The sequence below is a fragment of the Hetaerina americana genome, unplaced genomic scaffold (assembly GCF_022747635.1).
Source record: "Hetaerina americana unplaced genomic scaffold, ioHetAmer1.1.p SCAF_4, whole genome shotgun sequence".
NCBI classification, from domain to species: Eukaryota; Metazoa; Arthropoda; class Insecta; order Odonata; family Calopterygidae; genus Hetaerina; species Hetaerina americana.
This window is the reverse complement of record NW_027286985.1, coordinates 54,519,285-54,532,345: the sequence shown is the minus strand read 5'-3', so window position 1 is coordinate 54,532,345 and position 13,061 is coordinate 54,519,285. Positions and strand designations below refer to the sequence as shown.

Genomic DNA, 13,061 nt, shown 5'->3' with positions numbered 1-13,061 from the left:
ACTTTTGTAATGCATTCCATAGCACTTTTGTCTGTAGTTTCCTGCATTTTAGAGTGTAAATAATGGGATAGAGTTGCATTGCAATGGAACAGAAATTCAAACTGAATTAAGGAAATGCCAGAAATCTAGAGAAAACATACATATCCTAGGTTTTACTGCATTAGATTCAACATAATTTGAATTTTGGTTGTGATACATGTGATTCGAATATTGAATTTTATGTTAATTAATCATTCTAATTTGGTGGAGGGACTACTTAATAATGATTTGGGATTTCATATTGTCGAGTATCCTGCACCATGATAACTTGGTATAGAATGATTTCTTTTTCTATACTTTAACCTTAATACACCTACCACCCTGCCTTTCATGGTAATTTGGATTCTCTTTTCATGGCTCTTCTAAAAAAATTGTACCAAGGAGTTTTTCGGAATATGAATGATACTATTTTGCACGCATATTTTCAATTCCTTTAGCACCACCTTAATATTGGATAAAGTATATGACAATGTTCATAGATAAAGGTTTAGATGAAATGGCTTTTATTTCTGTTAGCACTTTCATGTTTTACTTTCACAGAAATAATAACCTTATCAGAAATACTTTGAGGTGTAAGGTAGGCGTCATTCAGGATGAATAATTGAAAAGCTATTTTAAATGGAAATTAATAATTTACTACCAGAACTTTTTTTCGTTGAATGCTATTTCTGATGAGATGTGTTGTTGAGAACTCTTATACTAACAGGAATGTTGTTCCATTGGTTTGACACTGAAATATTGTTTTACTTTTGTTCATATTGCTAGAGTTTTCAGATTTATTACTGTCACAGTAATAAAGTCTAGTTTAGGTGAGAATAATTCATGCATTCCTTTACATGCATGCATTCTTAAGTTTTTCTGTAAAACACTAGAATGTTGCATTAAATTAATATTGAATTATTTTCAATTTCAGGTGGTATTTGAAAGCTCAGTTAGTGAATCCTAAGAATGGGCGGCCATATAATCAGTTGGCTCTATTGGCCATCTATGCTGTGAGTAATTATTAATAAATAATAGTAATATAACATATGAATGATTGATACAATTAGTGATGAGACTTATTATGATAACTATTGATAACACTGTATCATAATATCATATCAAATCACTACACTGAGTCTTTTACAATGATAATAATCATGACACTCAGCGCTTGTATTTTAGTTAGGCCTAATGGAAATGTTCAAACTGGTTTTTTCTTAATGCTGATGTTATCTTATTTTTAAATGTGTATTTTAAAGTTGATAAGCTCTACTAATGGCTTTTATTTACTTCAGAGACGAAAGCTAGATGCTGTTTATTACTACATGAGGAGTCTAATGGCATCCAACCCCTTTCATTCTGCACGGGAGAGCCTTTTGGCATTATTTGATGAAATTAGGAAAAAGGTTTGTTGTGTTTTGCCAATTGTGGAATGTGTAAATTCAATATAGTGGATACCTTGATTTTACCAGTAACATGCTGTAAGAATGATGAATTTTAATGACTGTTTAAATTTCAGTCAGACTTAGTTTTGTATATAGTGTTATTATTTTTTCAGTTATGTTTCTGGAGTATCTAATCAATCAATACTTTTGTAGAATCAATTATGTGTTAACATTTTTAAGTCTATGCCGGTTTTGTACATTTTTTATTTTCCAATTGGGAAGATATATGTATTCCTTGTATTTGGGGTTTCCAGAAGTAATTGCTAAGAATATAACTCAGAAAAGCATTCAATTTTGAGCACTAAAATCAGTAATTCTCGGCAACTAGCATTGAAAATGTATTTTAGTTTGCAGTCTGCCTTTCATTGATGTAAGCCTGGGGGTTTATGAAATCACTCACTATGCATTAGTATGTATGAGGGTAAGGTGAAAGGTTCTCAGCTTGACAATGAAAGACTGTGATTTTCAGTTAAAAAATGATTTTATTTATTTACATAATCTCCCTTGACTTCAACACACTTGGTCCAGCATTTCTCCAATGTCAGTATTCCTTTCTGGAAGTGAGGGTCTGCAAGGCTGCGAAAATATCCATCTACGGTCCTCTGAACTTCTTCATTGGAAACAAATCGCTTCCCAGAGACAAATGTCTTCAAGTTTGGGATTAGATGGAAACCTTAGGGTGCTATGTCAGGAGAATAGGGGAATGCAGAGCAAATGGTCCCCAAAATTCCATAGTTTTCCCATGGCCAACACGCCTTTTTGAGCAGGTGACAGCAGGCTGTCCTGGTGAAAGATAATTTGCTTCTTCTTCTTTTTTCTTTTTACCTCTTCTCGCAAAGTTTGACATCCAGCTGGTCCAGAAGGATGGAGTAATAATCTCATTCAATTGTTCTGCCTTTTTAATGGTAATCAATTAACAGGATCCCTTTTGCAACCCAAAATACGCCCTCCCATGGCCTTTCTGGCAGATGCGATCGACTTAGCTTTCTTTGGCGCTGAACCACCGGCTTCTATCTACTGCTCAGGCTGCTGTTTTGTTTCTGGTGTGTAGTGATAGACCCATGTCTTATCCATGGTGCCTAATTGCCGCACAAAATCGGTTGGTTCCCTCTTGAATTGGTCCAAAAATTTCTGCGAAAATCATTTGCACATTTGCTTTTGATCAGCATTCAGCAAATGTGGCACCCACCTTGCGCAGAGCTTTTGCATCCCTAATTGTTTGAGCAAGACGTTTTACACCCTTTCTTCTGATATCCCCATTGCCTTAGCTATCTCAGTCACCTTCACTCACCTATCGTCCAACCTGATATTGTGCACCTTTTTGATGGGTTCCGGTTTGGTTTTGGTTTTTGGTCATCCTTCATGAGGGTCATCTTCAAAGGATGTACGACCATGTTTAAATACAACTGCCCATTTTGTAAAGGTTGACTTTGAAGGAGCAGAGTCCCTGAACACTTTTGTCAACTACGGATGAATTTCCTTAGGGGTTAATCCATCCAAAACCGAGAATTTATTTGTCCGCATGAAATTCAAGTTTTTCCATTTTAACAGAAAACACGCAAGACATCAACTGAACAATATGAATAAACAAACTACTGGAGATAGCAAGTTGTAACTTGTCTTATGAACTAATGAATCATGCACCCAGGCAGGATTAATAAATTTTCACTGATTCGAATGCCGACTTTGTGTCAGGCCGAGAGCTTTTCACCTTACCCTCATATATGCCTTTTATATTTTTTTTATGCTATCATTTACATGCATCTCCATTGCACTGTATATTTTTTCAAACCTTTGCAGTAAAATTCATCTTTATTTCAATTTTCATTAGTTTGAACAGACTGAGCGCAAGAGGAGGGAGGAGCAGGCAGCCAGGGAGAAGGAACGAAGGGCATCTCGAGAGGCCGGCGATGCTGGGGATGAGTCAGGGGAGGGAAATAAGAGTCGCTGGGGCCTCCGGAGGGAAGCCTGGATACGACCTGATGCTGTTGGAGGGTACCTAGTACACCTCTCCTCTCACCGAGGGGAGAAGAGTAAGCCTGCAGAAGGGGAGGAGGAGGAGAGGGAATTAGGCCATCTGTCAAGCGTTGAGGTAAATATTTACACCAAAGCTTTATCTTCTGTAGTGAAAATTTCCCAAACAAAGTTCAACTTTTTTTGCTCATTTATGTTGCATCCAGTAATTTACAATTGATATTTATGACATTTAATATTATTTTGTTACATTTAAAAATGTGGGTGAGTTTCCTTAGGTGTTTAGGTGAAAGTGTGTCACCTATCTATATTTTAACCACATGTTAAATTGCCACAAGACTTTACTCATAACTTTTACCAACACTCCTTAAAAAGGTAGTACTCTTTCAATTTGCTTTTGCAATGCTTTCGATCACAGGTATATCACAAAAATAAATGCCTTACTTTAAGGATTCACCGCATTTTGAATTTTATTTATAACTATCCAAGATCCCATAAAGAATAACTGACCCCTTATAATGTTGTCATTTTTTTATCAGTATTTAATTTAATAATCGAATATTACTATTTGTCGCATTGTCAGTTAATTTGGAAAAAAAACTTTAATGAAAATGTTCTTTCTTTCAGGTCAATAAGAGATTTGTGACAAGTTATCTACATGTACAAGGAAAATTGTTTACCAAAATTGGGTATGTATTGTTAACATCCCTAAATATGAAACTACTGCTGAGAAAACTTTGACCCTAGTTTCAGAAATGTTCCTTCTCCCAATAATGATTTTTTTTTAAATTTTAAACCACTACTTCCACTGGATTATTTTAGCCTGAGGCAGCTGTGCATACATTTAGTTCAGTACTCTGAAAACCTGTCTGAATTATAGAAAGTTAGAAAAAGTAATGCACAGTTTACAGACTCGCATGTTTGATGCAGACATACATGGAGTTTTTAAGCAACAAGGACCTCAAGTGGCATGACCAATTCAAATACTTCCTATTGTTAAAAAAAGTATCATTCTCTTTTTGGGAATCTTGTATTGTACTTTTAAAATGGTATCATGAGAAAATACCCATTTGGCTTTCTACTTCGCCACCTTGTCATCTCTCTCTCTCCTGAAATCTAAGTTGCACAGAGATACTACAAAAATCAGTGCTTGGTTTGCCTCAACATCCCTTTCAGTTTTTTTAGTAAGTATATTTTCAGAACTGTGCCTGCCACTGCTACTGCCATTTGTAATTGACACTATTTTTCCAAACTGGCATTTAATTTTGTTGTTTGCTTTGTCAGTTGACTGGCAGAATAGGAAGAATAATGCCAAGGAACCTGGAATGCTGCAATTTATTTCAATAATATAATATAGGTGAAGTTCTAAAGCAAATAAGTTCATGGAAAAACTTAAGTTGTTACCATTTGACATAGGGAAGGTCGAGCTATACAGACTAAACTCAACTGCTTCATATATGTCATACTAATAAAAATCCGTGTAAAATTACCGTTGTATGCATTTTAATATGAATGAAAAGAGAATTTCGGTGCTATAATTTCTCCCTCAATGATAATCTGATTCACTTATGAACTTGAGACTCTTAACTCATGAATTATGCTAATGGCATTGACTGCCTGGATGGCAGTGGGAATGAAATTTTAAGTTCTGTTTGGGCTAAGTTCCTTTAAAATTTTCTACGAAATGCTTATCAATATGAAATCACTGCTGAGCATGCATGTGTTTGTCATCCTTGGTTTGAAAGTAGATATTTAGAACAATTTTCAAATTTATTGATTGCATGTACCGCTGTTGTTATAATGGGAACTTTAAGTTAATTTTTGTTGAGAAAATGACTGATATCATTAGAAAATATCAAAATATTGTACTGAAATGAAACAAACTTTAAAATACATTTGAGAGAGCATAAAAGAGAACTGAAATAAGAAAGACATTTGAAATACCTGCTTTCATACAAATACTCATGTTTGATGATTGGAATAAGATTAAAAATGCAGTGTATTTTGAGACAGAATTTTGTCTATGTAGCAGCAATGTACGTGGTGAAATATTTTATGGGGAATGAGAAACTTAAGAAAAATGAAAAAGTATGTTGCTTGGTTGCAAAAGGAATCAATGAAATATGCTTGCAATATCTTTGTAACTGACGATGTCTTTGTTAACTCATTTGCCAAAAGCTAAGGAAAAACTTGATCTAGATGTATTATTTTTGCACTTCTAGCAATATAACTGAATAAAATAGCATTGGCTCACACTGGCTTACTCATATAACCATGGAAGGAGCCATTTGTTATGCAAAGGTCATTGTCATTTTTGCATATTAATATGGTGTTTCCAAGTATACTTTGTATTGGAAAGCAGAGCCTTTACATTGGTGAGGAAATTTTAGTGGTTACCTCAGGAGCCAGGTGTTTGAAATTTGTCTTATTTGGTAGACAGGGGGGCTCATTTTTCTTAGTATCAGCAGGAAATTCAAGTGCTGAAGGGAAAGCTCCGTCACTCATTTGGAATTGAGCTTAATGGGGTCTTGTTTTGAAATGCATATTCATCTCGCATTGAGGAATTTTAGAATATGAAGCAGGCTCCCAATTGGCCAAATGATTTTTCTGGCAATGCTTGTCAAAAGTCCTTTTTCATTTAAGAAATGTAACAAAACAGCAATTGATTAACCATGTTAAAACTTTTCAAAGCAGAAAATTATTCATCCTAAAGGCAAAATAACCAGTTGCTTAACCTTTGGCCCTCTGCTGCTTATAGTCATATGTTAATATTTAAACTCTGGGTCTAGGTAGTTTTTTGAGCCATGAAAGTGGTAATCATTCCAAGCAGCTAAAGCAGAATCATTTTTGTATGAATTTTATCTTTGAAAAGGGACCAATGCTGAATTTTGGCTACATGAGATGTATGGTAATTGGTATTGAAATGCATACAAGAACTAGGATGTAGTAATAGAAATGGAAATTTACAAGTGGGCTTAATACTTTACTGCCTCAAACAGTAATTGCTTTGAAAATTATACAGAGAAACATGGATAGCTTTACACATGCTCCTTTTCCAAGCAATGGATTGAGATTAAAAGAGTTCACTGACCAGAAAAAGGGTTGTCCTAATGGATACCTTTGGTTACATTGGTTGAAGATGGTCATTGATTGTCTCAACGATGAGTAAAGTTAGATTAAAATTTTGAGGTGAAAGTGTTTCCTCTCCATTTTTACTTAATCATAATTCTAAGCTGTGCTGTTGAAAATATAGTTATCATTCGGCAAAATGAGACATCTTTTTTTGTGGTGTGAAAATTAGAAGGTCCTTTTTATGCTTGATTTCGAATTGAGAGAATTCTCTATTGATATATTTTGAACTTTTTGAGCAATATTTTTTACAGGAATCAACCAGTTCAATCATGTCATAATAATCCATTTTAATTGGAATTATTGGGTAGAGTTATGCTGGATGTATTTTATCTTGATGAAGTTTCTAAAATTTTGTGTGTATTTAATGTTATTTTTGTTTTTGACAGAATGGAGACGTTTCAAGAAGCTGGACTTCAAATGCTACGAGAATTCCGCACACTACTGCTTCACTCACCCCTTCCTTTAAACTCAAATAGACTTCTGCAGCTTTTGGCACTAAACATGTTTGCAATAGAAAATACACAGCTTAGAGGTAAGTGAATCTTTTGATCACCCAAAATCCATGTCTACCCCTCTCCAAACTGTCATTCATTCCAATTGTTTGTGTGGATATGGAAAGGTATGCATTCAAGGCATGCGGTAAAATCACCATTAATGGAGTTATATAGGGCTAGGCAACTAACTTTTCAATACAGATTATAGGGTGGAAAAGGTCTCATTTCTAATAAGGACAATTTTCCACATTAGCTCCATGTGTTGAATGCAGGCTTTCTGATTGGATAGATTATTGCAGGGGAGGATGGCCTGATATCTCAGCCACATTTATAACCTCTTTTTAGGAGAATTTCTTTGCAGCCATTTGTCTAAAACAAAATAGAAAATTAACAGTTGAAAGCAAAAAAAGACTTGGAAATAAAATAGTTTATGGCAATTGTTTAGTTGTTGTTTAGCTTCCTGTAAAAGATCTACTTGCTACCTTTAGAAATTCTTAAATCTAAAATATTTTTGCAAACAACTGATTTTCTTTCATACTTAGCACCCACAACGTCTATTGCTGAGCATTTTAATTTATACGTTACATTTGAAAATTTTGTCAAAGCCCACATCTAATTTCCTTTGCCTGTTGAAGTAGTTCATTATTTATTTTTGTGCTGCTTCGTTTTTCTGCCTTAGATTATCTGTAGGGTCTTCTTCGGTGATTGACCTCAACCCTGAGATGATACAAACTTAATCATTTAAGAAATGCAGCTAAAGATATGAATTGACATCAGGGAGAATATTTAAAGTAGTAGTATTTAGGGGAGGCGACCGACAGCTGTCATTTGCGCCATAGGGGATGGACAGGAAAGGATGAAGGGTGGAGAGAAACCCGGCATCGGCATTAGCCTACTCTTAACCAAAGGCGCCAAGGGGTCTGCTGCTTAAGGTCCCATCTGATGGACGGCAGACTCACTCTAGGTACCCTCCACAAAGCACCTCAAGTAGGGATCGAGATACTTATGAAAATATTCAACACCGCCGGGATATGAACCCGGGCCCTCTGAGTGGGAAGCCAGTACGATAGCCGCCGCACCATCTCGATCCTCGAGAATATTCACATCTCTTTGGATTATGGTTACTTCTAAACTTCCTCATTTAGGCTTGTTGTGGTTTACCATCATTCCCACCATATGCTAATTTTTCTCCTTAAGAACTGGTATCAGTCAAAATATTTGAATGTAGATTTCACTCGCTGTGGAAAAATTATCCAATTTGTAGTGTTAAAAGTCATTAAGTTGAAGTGCTCTTTGTTAAATGCAGGTATATTCCTTTAACAGGTTTTGCCCCATGTGTAGGCTCGAATCAGTATTTAAACTGAAGTGCAATAAAAATTATGTATTTTGATGACCAACATTTTTTTAAACGAGAGAAGATTCATGTGGTGAAGTCATGAATAGGTGATGCCATTTTTTATGCATGCACGACTTTGCTGGCATGCAAAATTTGTGAAAAGCATTTTTAGGAGATCCGTTATTAGGTACTTAAAGATTGTTAATGGGCTCCCATTGAAATGTTCATTGCCATCTATCATTTGCTTCAATTTTGGATTCGAGGTTTTCATAGGTACCTGACTTACGACAAATGCCCGGAACAAAAGTCCATTTTAGTTCTGTTATGTTGTATATGGATTTCAGTCTCTGTGAGTTGAATTATATATTCCATATGGAGGAAGTGACGGTCCAGTCTACCTTGGGCTAGAACAGTGCTTGAATGTTAGGAAACCTTGAGGATCCCAGTGTTCGAGCGGCAGCATTCAAATAGACGGTTCTACTGCAATTTTTTTTTCAAATTCTGCCGTCAGTGCGTTAGCACTGCGATTTTTTAAATTCTACCGTTCGAGTTCTGATTTTCACCAATACTCAGACGGTATTATAGGATGACTTTTGCCTGACTCGCGTCTAGTTGAAATAGGGATCTCAGTTAAGAATCCCTACTGTGAAAATAGAACGCCGGTGGAATCAGGACAATTACTTTTGCCGATACCAACCAACCTTCAGGCTTCGCTCACCTTATTCCTCATCTAATCTTGATCGATCTTCTTCAAATAAGCTAGAAAACATCATTCAGAACGGGTTTGAAACACGGCGTTTACGGATTACAAGAGGTCCGCCTCGAGAAATTCGGCCCTTGTCGTCATTTTTCTTTTTCGTCGTTCTCATGAGTTGATGGATCGCTGTTTCTTTTTCCGCGTTGTTTTTTCTATCGCTAACCTCTTCGAAGGAACCAATTTCTTCTGACGTATATAGCTCCTTCCATATCAAGCTCCGTCGTAATGAAGCTGTTTTGCAACGGACAGTGTTGCTTCGTAGCCCTTTGTTCATGAAGTTGCCATGTTTTCGTTTCGAAAATTTTGTCCCCCTCTTCATGCTTCTGCATTCTCTTTATGCTCTTCTTCGCCGTATTCTATGCCGGCAGATGGGTGAATGTGTGCATACCGAATGACATTTGGCTTATCGGAATGATTCTTACCACTTATACTTAGTGACGGAGGAAGGTTTTTGTTTATTTATCGATTGCTCACCAGCGTTAAAAATCTCTTTTCCTGGGTTTCGACACGTCGTAGCCGACGGCTTAGTGTTGTTGTTGCCGAACTTACCCCGAATTAGAATTTTTAATGAGCCCAATCCTCCCGAAGTGCCACGCAATACCACTTCGTCCAGTGGTATTTACAGTTCTTTCGTTGAAACTCGTAAGTCGGGAAAATGCCGCATCGTACTCCAAAATATTTCACGTAATTTTCAAGAGTATTTTATGACTAACCAAATCTCTCAGGGCTCACATCCCTTCTGATCATTCTTTTGATGCATTCCGTTTAAGAATCATATAGGAAATTAGGAAGGCAAGCTGTCCATGACGGAAACATGAAGAGATTAGAAGTAAGAAGAGAGAGGAAAACTGCGACTGATCAATTGTAGGATTGATTACAACCCCTATGAACTCGTTTTTGGCCAAAATCGTTGTCCCCCCTCGTTTAACGGTTATCTTGAAAATATAGATGTTGTGTTTTATGTTTGTAAAATTCTAATGTCACGTTCAGCCTCCTGTCAAAGTGCTACCGCAATGGGGCGCGTGTTTCGAGTGGGCGGTTGGGGCCAGGTCAGTTCCGCCCCGAGCATAGCATGGCGACCCCTGGTCGCCAGGGGGCCTTGTCCCCTTCGGGAGGCGCCTTATTACACACTCGTGGGCCTCGCCCATCCCGCCGAGGCAAAAAGGAAGAGGAGACCCGTAACGCGGCCAAAGCGGATCTCGCCAGCGCGTGTGGGATCTTATCGCCCTCCCCGCGCGGGTACATAAGCGGAATTTTTCCGATCCGGGAAGGTAGTAAGTAACTCGTGGAAAAAACCCACCTCCTTCAACTTCCCGCCGTGCTCCGTCCCCATGCAACCGGCACCAACGGAGGAGGTAGAAGGGGGGAGAGCGGGGCACCGCGCCGGTGTGTGGTTGGTGCGCCGCTTGATTTTCCGTTTGCACGCCGCCGCGAAGAAAAAGTCAAAGGGGAGTGCGTGTGAGTGTGTGGGAGGAACCGCTGCCGCCTCTCACTTCCTGCAGCACCAGCAAGCACACCGACAGGCGTTGGGTGGAAAGGGAGAGGAGAGAGAGCGTGTGTGTGGTTGGGGGTCTGTGAGGGAGGCTGGGCCATTGGCGGAGCGGGAAGGGGGCAGCAGAGGGGGACAGTGGTGGTCTCTCCCCCGCGGAGGGCGGTGGCCTCGAGGATGTTCACCCCTCGGACGACCTTCTCAAGGTCACTCCGGCAGGGAGGCAAAACCGAGGGAAAAGATGAGATCAGTTAATGGTGGGTGGGTGGGTGCCCTGCTAGTGTGTGTGTGCTGCGTTCGTATGTGCTTTCGGAGGGATGGGCGTTGGTGGGAGAGGGGGGTCCGGAGACAATGGTCCTGGGGAGCGCGTCCACCCCCTTCCCCCGATGGCCTCCCTCCCGCGGGGATGAGTGTCTTCTCTACCCGCCCCCTTCTCTGTCCGTCGATCAGGCTTTTGCGGCGGCAGTGCAGGGCGTTCTCGTCCCGGGGATCACGTGCCACAATTCGCCCCGTGGTTTCGGAGATGCCCTCCTCCTGCCCCTAACCCTCTCTCTCACTCGTCCCCTCCCCCTCTGCCAAAGACGGAAGGCCGCGCGGCGGAAGGGATCGTACGGGGAAGCATTCGGCCTGTTCCGGAGTGGGTGGGGATGATTGTGGGAAGATGTTTTATGTTTGGCTCTCGGGATCGTGTTCGGGGAATGAGAAAGACGATGCAGTTTTTGCCTCCTTCACGGCAAGGGCAACGCACGGCCGGCGCCTGGTCCAGGGGCCTTCCTTTTTCGTTCCGTGGATGAGCAGTAAACGTTCATTTGCGCCTTACTGCATTTGGTCTGCAAATGTTGCTCAGGAGATTTTACTTACGGCTATTTGGTAATCTCATTTGGGGTCTCCCGGGTAACTCAGTAGCTGAACTGTCGTCACACGTATGGTTGCGGTTAGTTTCGTGAATACATTTTCCAACTAGAAATATTTGTGCTTTTGGAGTGTTTTGAGGGTCGAGTGTAAACTGTCTTTCGTTGACTGAAAGAATGATTTCCGTCATTGCCATTGAAAGAGTTATACTTCAATTATTGATAATCCCAGTTTCACTATTAATAACTTTTATTAACATATGTTTGGAAGAAGACAGTTGTTAATTTAGTGTTTTTTAGTAAATATTTCAGGTATAAATACAATCATACTAATGATTGTCATAGAATATCAAAAGACATCATTGGCACAAAATTAAGTTCGGTAAACCAACAAGTGGAAGGGATTACCTTTTACCAGAATTGGCTGCTCAACGATCTAAGATGCAATAAGTTAATAGAAGGGTTTGGTGTAATTTGAGAGAGGATTCTACGAAAAGTATTAGCTCACCACACAAAAGTATAAATATGCATCTAAATTAGGAAACACTTCATCAAGACTAGTCTAGTGAGTACATTTATTTATGCTTGCCAGACTTAAAATTGAGGCATGAGCAGAGAACTCAGGGTTGGAAGTATTTAAATTGTTGTACCAGATGAAAATTATGAAGATAATATAGATGGATCTTATGACTTGCGAAAATACATCTCTGTCTGGGCAAAGATAAAAGCCTCTGACTATTAATTTATATCGATGTTGATGAACGAGGGTACTGCGTGGGGGAAAAACTGCTTTTACAGCTCTGTATATTTCCTCTAAATTTCTAAGCAAAATTTGGGTGGAATAGCAGAAAATCGATGTTCTTCTCTAGTTCCTCAGTAACCATGTAATCCACTGCTGTAGTTCATAAAATTATTTCCGGTTACTGGATTGATTCCTAATCTGAAATCTAATTATTCAGTCTCTATAATTTTAAAATTCTTCAATAGAAATAAATGATGTTTTCCAGAGTTGAAAAATTATATCCTGGTAGTTCAAGGTACGTTATTAAAATACTTTCTAGTTTAGGAAACCTGGTGGTGTTTGGTGATTTTACTAATTGAGCATTTTAGGTGGACATGGATCTGAATGATGTAACTTAGATTTTCTTGCTGAGTTTTGGAACTTTTATTTGCATTGACATAGCCTTCCACTCCTGTCTCACATTTATATATTAATTTATTTCTTATCTAAAATCCGTAATTTATAAATGACATTTTTGTCAGTAGTAGGAGCATTAAGATGTTATTTTCATCAGTTCATCACTTAAAATGGGGCCCCTGCATCTTAATTGTGGTGTGCTATATATTTCTTTTACTTTATATTAGAGATAGGATCCCCAAATGTAAGCTGGGATACGAATCGATGATTGAACGTCTGCTGTGACCTCACCATTTTTAAAATTTTCCAATTCATAATTTCATGTGCGTCTTCACTCATATTCCAATAAGTTTCCTTACTAGTTTTCACAGAATCGTTTGTGCACACCTTTTATTTCGTCATGTTAGCGATTAGGGCTCGCCTA

The 13,061-nt window shown here is 38.6% G+C and overlaps 1 protein-coding gene across 1 annotated transcript in view; it reads left to right on the top strand.

Moving 5' to 3' along the window:
- Positions 1–13,061, top strand: part of Smg6 (Smg6 nonsense mediated mRNA decay factor) — a 174,360-nt gene that overhangs the window by 23,787 nt on the left and 137,512 nt on the right. The window contains exons 10-14 of the mRNA XM_071590282.1: positions 953–1,031; positions 1,317–1,427; positions 3,298–3,558; positions 4,068–4,129; positions 6,959–7,104. Coding sequence (XP_071446383.1) covers positions 953–1,031; positions 1,317–1,427; positions 3,298–3,558; positions 4,068–4,129; positions 6,959–7,104 — 659 coding nt within the window. The remainder of the gene's footprint in view (positions 1–952; positions 1,032–1,316; positions 1,428–3,297; positions 3,559–4,067; positions 4,130–6,958; positions 7,105–13,061) is intronic.